Raw genomic sequence first — 11,109 nt, forward strand, 5'->3', positions numbered from 1 at the left:
CTATATATATATATATATATATAGTATTCTATACAAATTAAACCAAGCCACTAAAAGTGGTGAGATGGAAAAAGTAGATTTTAACACTTATGTTTGCAAAATGTAATAACTTTATATATTTCAGTCATTCGTTTAAACGCCTGAAACGTCACACAATCATTTAAACATGTAAGTACTGTATTTAATAACATAAATTCACTGTATTATATTCACTTTAAGCATGATCGAAAGGTGATCACAGGACTAAAATCGTATCTTACAATTCTGCGAATAGTCTTCAATATTCACTTTATTATAACCAGAGAACACATGAAATAATGGAAAAACTGTGGACGATTTGGAAAGGATTTGAAGAGATTAACAAAAAATGGAAAGCATTATTTCCTTTTATATACATATTTTGTGTGTACCAAACTAGTTTCTGTATGTATATAGCCCTCTTCGTAAAGTTTGATATAATTGTTTGTCTGATTGTAGCAGTAACTGGAATATTGCTTTTGGCCGGATTATTAATGGTGTCATGGGCACTATCATACTTTATATCAATTGTAAGTATTGCTACTATCAATGCAATTCTGAAAATTAAAATTGTGCAATTACGATGAATGTATTAGTAAGTTTACAACAAATATATTAAAATATTTCATATATACAATTTTATCAGTATAGGAAAATGTTATACTTTACCTTTTACACCTGAATATTGATTTAAAGTATGTAGTTTGTTTTAATTTATGGCATTATTTTTGTAATTATAGTAAATAAAATGGCGTTTCAGATTATTTGTTTCATGAAGAGGTTTGGAGGAAGACCTTTCGTAATATCAATGTGGGGATGTTTCTACATTAAAAAATTTCTTGATAAGAGTTAATAAGAATTATATAATGGCTTCTTGGGCTGCAATTTGAAAAATTGCACACCCGAAAATTCCCACTGTTGTTTGTTTGCCTGTCTGCCTGTTCTTTAATCTAGAAAACGCTGTTAGATAGATTAAGATCAATACAAGATGTAGAACGCTTAAAAACAGTAGGCCCTGATTAACTATATACGAACTTGAATGGAAGTCGCGTGATTTCGATTCAAATTTTTCCTTGAATTCAGTTACATAGATGACTATCATGACTCTGTTCTTATCAAGAAAAGTATAATGTACAGGGTAAACATTACTAACTTGAAATCGAGAACATATATTTTAAATTATCTTACCTTTTCTGGGTCATCAGTGGCCAAGCGGTTCTGTTCCCTGAACACAGGGAATTCGGTCATGGAATTTTTCGGGTTTTCTCCACGTTTGTAACGCCTAAATAGGAGCCAGTTATTCTTAAAAAGAGCGCTCGGAAAGCATTCTTCTAGGCAGATCGCCGAAGTATCGCATTGCCATAACTTAATTAATTAATTATGGAAAATAAAGTTCACAGCCAGATCTACAGTCTAAATTACTGGATTGTTTACTAAAAATACATAAATAGGCAATACGAACAATTAACTTGGTGTTTCTATGAAGAAACTTAAACAATTGCAAGAGAATAATAAAGTGAATGTTATCAGGTGTTTTCTATTGCGTTTAGAAAGTTTGTGTTGCTACTGTCTCACTAAATCAGGCAACTGATACGTTGTGTGTGTAAAATTTTCCTAATTGTACGGTATCAGAGAATTATAAAATGGCAGGTTTGTTCGATTGATTGTTACACATTATAATAAAATTATATATTGTTATTACAATTATGTTTAATTTACCGCGTAAACCAATTTTATGTTGTCTAGCACTCAGTTTTTGAAAATGTAGAGTAAAAGACTTTCCAAATATAACAATGCCAAACTGAATGTTTTGAAGGATTACCTTATCTGCATATCATCAACTGCATAATAAAGTATGTAACTGGAGTACGTAAATTAACGATTAGACTTTACTTTCTCGGCTGTTATATACAGGGTGTATCAGAATGACGTTTTAAAAATTAGGGAGATTGTAGAGGATGAAATTTTGAACGTTTTTATATAAGGAACCCATATCCGGAAATGTGATATAAAGTTTCTATAGCACTTTGCACTTTGCAGTCGGTATGATAAATGAAACAGCAGAATACAGTATTTATGACAAGTTTTATTGATAAAACAGTAGAGTACAATCAAACTGTACATCGAATCAGTGGTTGCACTACTTTAGAGTAAATGTTCAATGTGACGATCACCAACTTCGTTACATGGTGTGGAACGACGAACCATATTTTGTCCGACTCTGTAAGATGCCACGCTCCCCTCTGATGGTATTAAATGCTGTAAAGATGCGCTCCGTAAGCTCATGAACTGTTCCTACAGGTATTGCGTACACAAGGGACTTTACATAACATCAGAGGAATAAGTTAAGAACAATAACATGACGTCAATGGACGGAAGGGTAGCTACCAAAGTGAAGGGCGGTCAAGCACTTCTTATTGCTGTAGAAACTTTATATCTTATCTACGGCTATAGGTTTCTTATATCAAAACATTCAAAATTTTATCCTCTACAATCCCCCAAATTTTTAAAATTTCATTCTGATACACCCTGTATAACAGATGGAAAGTATAAAAAATCAGCAATGAGTTGCTTAACCTTCAAAAAAACATTTTGGAGCCGACATTTCTTATCATATTTTATTTTAATAAGTTTTATGTCCTTAACTATTATGAAATGGCAAAACGCTTAATTCTAAGGGTAGGAATGAGTTTTATAAAATAAATAAATAAATAAATCCATACCATTAGAATTAATTTGGATGTACTTACATTGTCATGAATAATACGTATCTTATCGGCATAGAATTTATTCATTCTGGTGTGATGCATGTATTTAAATTTATGTATTAAGTGAAAAATATAATCTAGTTTTATATATATAGTTAGTGATGTAACTGTTTAATCATATTTTAAATTTATGAAATGTAAAATATATGGTCGCGATGTTAGTAGGTACTACCCCTGTAAGTCATACCTTTCCTAACAACAACCGAGTCATGCTGTCATCTAACTCCACCCAGAAGAAAATATTCGAATTGAAATAACGTGATTTACGATCGAACAGTTCGTATATATTATATAGTGTCCTCCTGCCTGTAAGCTTTCCATATCTGGTTTCAACATTCATCTGTTTATTTTTTAAATTTCTTTTTCGAAGGTAAGGATAGATATGCAAAACGCCTTACAATGCTGTTTTGAACACGTAATTGATGCAAATAGATTGCACATTGAACAAATGTTGTGAATAGAAACCTTTCGCGTGTTTTATTTTATGTTTCTCGTTGTTCATGCGCTATTTTTTCGCCTAGTGGTAAAAATTCGAACTAAATATTTTTTTGCATTTTCCTTTTACCCTTGGTCCATATAACATAAATACCAAGTTTCATCAAAATATGTACACGAGAACGGGCTCTAGATAGGTTAGAGTAGCGCAACTTTAATTATAACCACCCTGTATTTCTAAATAATACTAAATTCTGCTGAAGACTATGCCCTAAACTGAGAAAATGACAAAAAGGATTGTATTATCTTTTGTAAAATTATATACAGTGCCCTGGCTATTTCACGAAAAATCATAGTATTTTTGAATTCTATAAGTTTAAATTATATGTAATACTAGCTGCAAGGACCGGCTTCGCTGGGTTTTTATTTGTTCGTACATTTGTATGTAATATAGTTTTTTATATATATAAAAGACTGTTTTTCTAAGTAATATAGAATCTAGCTGCAAGGACCCGCTTCGCTGGGCAAAAAGTAACGATAGTGAAGATTAAGATAAGTACATTATAGCCAATCTTACCCGTTTTCACAAAATGTAAGAATTAGGTCCCCCGTTTCCAGACTAATTAGAGAATTTTTACGTTTAGTCAAACGAACTATTTTCAACGTTTCTGGAACGTTTACAATCGTTCTATAATCGAACCAATATTCGAATTTTATGTTCGAATTTAATTCGAACAAATTCGAACAAAACATTCGAAATAGAAAGCCACTTTCAACTACTTTTAGCCTCATATCTCCCGCACCCTTATAGCTATCGAGACGCAACCACCCCTATGCAGGAATGGAGACTTGGGGCTACCACTACATACAAACACCATTCACGTGCGATGTGTAGTTTTGGGGAAAAAGTGAAATATAGGGACATACATGTTAATTTATATATATTTATAGATATAGATATTAACGTCTATGTATAAATGCATTATATAAATGTTTAATACAAGAGCATCTCCCACACCACTCTACATACAGTAGGAAACCCGAAATGTTGTTTATGAAATTGCTACAGAAGTTAGAATCTTATAAAGTATTTAAAAGAGCATTGTTTTGATTCGTGTAATAATAAAAGAAGTTAATTTACTATCAAAATAATGCATTTAAAACCGTTCAATATACATAACTGAATTTTTCATAAAAGAGAAATCAAATTGCTTGAATCCAGTTTTATTTTTTTCGAATATTTTAATTACAATTTAATTTAAAAAAGAATATATTTTTACAAATTTATTCAAAATTTCGCTTATAACAGGTTAATAACTTGAAGCAAATCGAAGACATCTTTTCTGTGCTCTGTGAGAAAAATATACAAAAAATGTACATAAATATAATTATAATTTTATTAATTATTATTCTAAATAATTAAATTAACAACACTTTTAATATATTTAATAATGTTATAGACATTACCATGGTGTGATTCCAAGGCAATACTGGAAAGTATAAATAAAATTTGTAAAATTATTTATTAATATATTGAAAAACTTTTTCCATTTTATTCATAAAATTTTCAAATTAGTGTAATAAAAACTTACGTGAAATGCGACGTAATTTTCATCCGAAAACAGATAATTTTCATGCATACATTCATCAAATTTTTTCAGCTCCTACATAAAGGATAATTACAGAAATTACTTAGAAAAGTATTCCTACTTTACATATAATATCTATTTATTCATTATTTACTTAATTATAAAGTTAACCAGCAAATATTTATTGTGATTTTTTTCACAATACCAGGCTGCAATTTTTAATTATACTTTTAATTTATTTAATTTAAAATGTATGCTTTCCACCTTAAATTAGTGGTGTTTTGCCTCTGTACATCACACTTTTCCTATTAGCCATAGTGTGATGATAGTCATGTATCTAAGGGAATATTGTTCAAATTAAAATAATATCACTTATAATCTGCGTGGAACGGTAGAATACATTTAATCGGGGTGTCGTCCTTCTCTACTTTTCATTTGTGGTCTTAGCTTTATCTGTCTAACAATTTTCTCGAAATTAACAAAGGACAGACAAAAATTCAGACAGAAAACAGTGAAAATTTATAGGAGTACAATGTTTTTAAAAACTGTAGCCCAGTAAATTCTTATTCAAGTGTTTCATACCTGTTCTTTGGCAACTTCGCAGAAAAAATGTTTTATGTCTTCTGGTGTTTGTGCAGGAGAGACTCGAAGAATACATTGCTCAATGGCATGCTAAGTGTAATAATTAACGATTTATTACAAATATTTTTAAAACTTTTGTAAAATAAATCAATATACTTACATCTTCCTGAACAATAAGTTTAAAACATCGGTAAAAAGGTTCAGGATCCGCAAATTCTATAAAATGCAGTTAACGAGCATATATTTATTGTGGAATCTTCACAATGCAAAGATGCAATTTTTAACAGTATTTTTAATTTATTTATAAAGCTAATAAATTAATTAATTTGAATTAAAATATATACTCTTTGCCTCAAATTAGTAGTGTATTGCTCCTGTACATAATAAATTTTCTGTTAGCAATAGAATCGTGCCAGTCATCTATATAACTTCTTTCAGGGGGAAATGGTTGTATTCAAATAACGTGACTAACTGTAGGATGTTTCTATATAATTAATCGGGGCCTATTTTCGAAATATTTATATATACATCTTTACATTTACCTGTGTAACTTTGTTTTTGAAGATTCAAGAAGGACGGACAGACCAACACACAAACGTGGAAATTTACAGGTCTAAAATTTTTTTCAAATTGCAGACCAACTAATATTGTTTAATGAATTGAGCGTCACTTAAATTGTATCCTCATCACCAAAATATAGCCTATTACACGTATGGTTACTATGTATATGCTTATTGTGTAAGTAATACTAATTAAAAGTTACATGAAAGGAGATTCTCATTTTAGTTTCGTTTATTTAGTTACATCAACGTAAAACGTGGGTCACTTGAAGAGGGAGGATACCTCCTTGAAAGATATTTATGGGAAAATTTTGCTTATTTAGCTATTACTAACATAAAAAAAACACAGGAAAATCCACCGGTCAGAATAATATTTGGTGGTTTCCATCGACTCTGTCATTGGTTAAATAATCTTTTTTAAAAAATTTTTATTATTTAATAAATAATTAAACTTATTATTATCTTTTAAAGTAAGAGAAAAATAGTATCTTACCACAGTATGTCTCAATATACCAAAATTTCTCATCGCTCCACACCATGGAAATCATTAAGCACGAAGTTAAAATCAAGAATATTCCTTTCATCGTCAAGACTTAATTTTTTTTCCTATAATAGGCCTATTAAACGAGTATAATTATTATTAATTGTTAAAAATAATTGTGTATACTCTAAAAATTTTTAAACTAGTAACACATATACAATAGCTATGGAGAAAAAAAATCTAGTATTATGAGTAACTACTAATTTTAAACTGATAATAAGCTTTATATTCTTATATTATCTTATAAATCTAAGAGCTCTGAGTATTGGCTCTATGGACGACTTATCACACTGAGATGGGTAAACACAGGTTTATTATGGATTTTAGATAGTCCATCTATCTCTCTTCAGCCATGTTTGTTACAGTTTGGTGGGCTAACAGGAGTTTAAATGGTACATTGCCAATATATACAAAACACTATACTCCAGTAAACCCACCAAATTAAAACTTTATTAATTAAGCGTATTAAAAAATAAGTATATAAATTAAAAAAACACTCGAAAACTGAAATGTTATCTTTCATACGATAAAGCAGAAAATATTATATCAATGATTTACTAGAATATTGTGAAGGTGTATACAAAAACGATAGAAATAAATAATTCGAAACAGATAATAATAAATTTCGTGATTGAAGATCAAATAAATTGATGTAAATGCACACACACCTGGACAGACAGGACAAACAAACAGACACATAGGGGTATTGAGAGTAAACTTACCTTTCAAAAGCCAAGAATAATTTTAGTCAAACAAACAGAAAACGTTGCATTTTCTAACAAAAATGTACACCTAATAAGTCACGTGAATAAAAACTTTCAAATGGCAAGTAATGATGTCATTTGTATGTTTCGTATGTCGCAATGGCTTTTCTCCTACGCACTCTTTAATTTATTTCTATAAAGTGTGTTAATTTATACGAAATAAACTAATAGCCAATTTAGCAATAATCAGCGTGGATATAGTTCCATCTCATCAACTGAATTTTTGAGAATTGCCACGAAGAGTTTCGAGGAATTAAAGGCCCACAGGATCTATAAACATACAACACTAACACAGGGCTGGTTCAAACTTCGGTATTCTAAACCTGGGACCGTAGCCTGACTCATAGAAGGGTCCAAGTATTATTTATAAACATTTATGTGATCTAATTTGGTTTAAACTTATTTAAATAATTTTTAATATGCATTTGTATAATAAACATCAAAACAGGTGTGCTACAGGTATGAAGTTATTTTCAAGCACCGAAACACATATTCAAATGTTAGAAACTTCATTAACATCTTAGTAAATATATATAAAATTCACATTTAAAATATATTTTAAATTCCTAGATTTTCGCGATTTACTTGTTAGCTGCAATAACAAACAGTTCATGAACAAGTGTGCATTGCAGCTGTTTAACACAGACTTGTCTATATGAATGTGCTAGTTGTAAAATTTTAAGTGCAGCATCATTTAGTTTTAAATTATTTAAATATTTTAATATTTTAAATATTTAAAAATATTTATTATTAACTTCATCAATATTAAGAACGAAAACCATTTGATCGAGCATTTAGCCTATATATTGTGACATCGTCACGATTCCTGTTTCAATTTTTTATTATATTTTTAAAATTTATTTATTTTAAAATATGAGCTTTTCACCTCAAATTAATTGTCGCTTGCCCTTGTACTGTACGTCTTACGTTAGCTGTTAACAAGCCCCAGTACATCCTACTTTACCTGATAACAAGCCCCAGTACATCCTACTTTACCTGATAACAAGCTCCAGTACATCCTACTTTACCTGTTAACAAGCTCCAGTACATCTTACTTTACCTGTTAACAAGCTCCAGTACATCTTACTTTACCTGTTAGCAAGCCCTAGTACATTATAATTTTCCTTTAACAATAGAGTCATGCTGCCCATCTATCTAATGCCCTTTGAGAGAAAATATTCGAATTTAAATGACATATGTTCCGCATTATATCGAAGGTTCAAGTACAATAAATCAGGTCCTCCTGCCTCTAATCATTTCAGATCTGATTTTGTCTTTAATCTATCTAAGTCAATTCTCGAGAAAGGGAACGACAGATAAAGATATGACAGCGGAAATTTATAAGCATACGATGTTTTTCAAATTGCAACCCAATTATAAAATTAATCATCTTGTATGCAAATCACACATTTGTAAGTGATTAAAGTCTATTTTAATAAATTATTATATCTGCTCAAATATTATAATAAGTAGTCAAAGAATAATGTAAAATCAATAACATTTATTTTATATTTTACAGCAATTTTTTAAATGTTTAGTTATCGTCCTTGCCACGTGTAGACATTTCCTCACACCTACACGAGAGACGAGTGTGACAAATGTGCAGTCCCTCTTCAAGCAGAACAACTTTATTTATTACTAATATATTTTACGCTAACGAAATAATATATATTATTTAATTTTTTTCTAATTGTAACTTATTAGGCTGCAAATTTCAAATTACAGAACCGTACATTCCTTCTGTCATCCATTGTCTGTTTGTCTGCCCTTCTTTAAGATCGAGAATAGAGTAGCGTAGACGAAAATCGAGACTAAATTTGAAAAGATTCAAGGCTACAAAGAACTATATACAGGGGTGCAGTCACGTGATAAACGTCATCGCCAAGCCCACCAAAACAATCATTCGCCATATTGGTTGCTGATTTCATGTTAACTTGCTTGTTCGCTTTATTATGTCGAAGTGGAAGAAAGGCATCTTACCTGGCTATGCAGCCGAATTAATTAAAGGCTATTTTTTTGTAAAAACTTATTTTATTTTGTTCCAGTCAGTCCCTGATATGATAAATATGGCTATAATAATGTGATAATTTGTCTGGGTTACCAATCTAAGTTACACAATTTTCACCCTAAATAACCCATGTTAACTTAAATTTGTCAACTTTTTATTGCTTTTTAAATATTTCAATATGACATAAAAAATTACAAAATCCAACATCCTGAAAGAACTGCTAACTAACCCTATTTCTATGGAAAAATGAGGGTGTTTTGTTTCCTTTTTCCACCTCTTACCTTAAATTTTTCCAAACACCTGTCCGAATGACACAACGACGCATCCCGTCAGATGATGTTTTTCGATTTCAATCATTGGTCAAAAATCTGAATAAAAAGGACATGTTTTTCTCTTTTGGGAGAAGTGTTTCTGACTTAGCCACCTTTCCTGACTTATCCACTGGACCCTTCCACCAGCCTCTCCTTCTGAATTAGGGATCCAAACACTCCTAGACCAACAACATCCGATCATCCCCATCATGTCCAGCGAGGTAAACGTTTGCTTGTAAACTCTCGGGTTAAATAGAGACAGCGGCGGCCTTATCCATTGCGAGGCTCTGGGCGACAGATCTTTGCGAGGCCCTTGTCCTTTGTGCAAAGTATGTGAATTGAAATAGTATGCACTTATTAATATTAATATATACTGTACTATAAATTAAATTTATTTTATTGTTATAACTAATAGCCAAGGATAAAATAAAAAGTTTTAAATATCAACTTTTTTCTACTTGGTTGTTGCGCGAGGCCCCTCCAAGAGCGAGGCCCCGGGCGATTGCCCTGCTCGCCACCCCCTAAGGCTGCCACTGAATAGAGACCATAGGTTATTGATAGTATAGATGATCCATGTATCTTCCATGTTCACATTATTTACCTGTGTTTTTATTCTTACCTGTATTGTTGTTTATTTTGATTAAATTGTGGATTTTATATTAAATGACCTTCTTAGTCTAGTATTTATGGACGTTGCACAACCCCACACCGAACCTTACCACTTGGAGTCTGTTAAAATAACCATCCAGTGACCCAGTGAGCAGATCCTTCAGATCTGACGATTAAAGAGTCTTAACCCTTCGCCGTATTCTAACAATAAATTGGAGGGCATATTAGGCTGATTAGTTTAATCTTAATTTACATTATGGGATAAAAGCGTTATTTAATAACCTATTATTGTTTAAATATATTATTAGAAGTAAATAGCACAGTTTCTTACATTGTTTTTGTACACAGGTTGATCACTTACAAAATCTACAGCAGCCAGCTTTAGTAGTGTGAGTTTTAGCTAAGAAAAATGGAGAGGTGATAACTGGGCATTGCAATTGCATGGATGGACAATCTTCCTCCTGCTTTCATGTTGGTGCTATTCCTTTTGCCATTGAAGAAAGAATTTGGAAGATCCTTATTTTAATTCTTTCTTCAATGGCATGTATTGACCGACCAAATAATTGGATTGTGCCATATGTGATTGTAATTATAAGCCACTACGAAAAATAAACTTCACGTCAGCTGCAACTGCAAGAAACGGCAATGCCTTGAAGAAAAATATATACAAAAACCTTATTTATCAAGTGAGTAAACTTGGAATACTGGTATAAACAAACCTAGTAAGACAGAATTTGAGCAGTTTTTGAACAAAATATCTGTTCATAATCTGACTTCTGAAATTTTGTCAGTGATGCCAGGTTACTCTAATTCTTTTACAAACTATGTCAATTTATCTTTTCATAAGAACCCACTTACAACTCTATTTGATGCCAAAAAAAGCTGTTTTACCCTGGGATCAGCTGTTAAATCACTGCATGACAG

The 11,109-nt window shown here is 31.1% G+C and overlaps 1 protein-coding gene across 2 annotated transcripts; it reads right to left on the minus strand.

Annotated features, from left to right (window-relative positions):
- Positions 1 to 4,429: 4,429 nt before the first annotated feature.
- LOC111638529 lies at positions 4,430 to 7,280 on the minus strand. 2 transcript variants are annotated; one of them, XM_023384244.1, is made up of 7 exons: positions 7,216 to 7,280; positions 6,446 to 6,569; positions 5,553 to 5,608; positions 5,393 to 5,482; positions 4,814 to 4,885; positions 4,689 to 4,711; positions 4,430 to 4,571 (listed from the first exon to the last, which is right to left on the minus strand). In XM_023384244.1, coding segments are annotated over exons 2-7 (333 nt in total). In that variant the 5' UTR covers positions 6,537 to 6,569; positions 7,216 to 7,280; the 3' UTR covers positions 4,430 to 4,570. The 2 variants fall into 2 exon arrangements, with proteins under 2 accessions (XP_023240012.1, XP_023240013.1); XM_023384245.1 differs by lacking the exon at positions 7,216 to 7,280 and adding an exon at positions 7,052 to 7,070.
- Between the last annotated feature and the right edge of the window lie 3,829 nt (positions 7,281 to 11,109).

Source organism: Centruroides sculpturatus, unplaced genomic scaffold (genome assembly GCF_000671375.1).
Source record: "Centruroides sculpturatus isolate CEXI.00-Female unplaced genomic scaffold, Cexi_2.0 scaffold1152, whole genome shotgun sequence".
Taxonomy (NCBI): Eukaryota; Metazoa; Arthropoda; class Arachnida; order Scorpiones; family Buthidae; genus Centruroides; species Centruroides sculpturatus.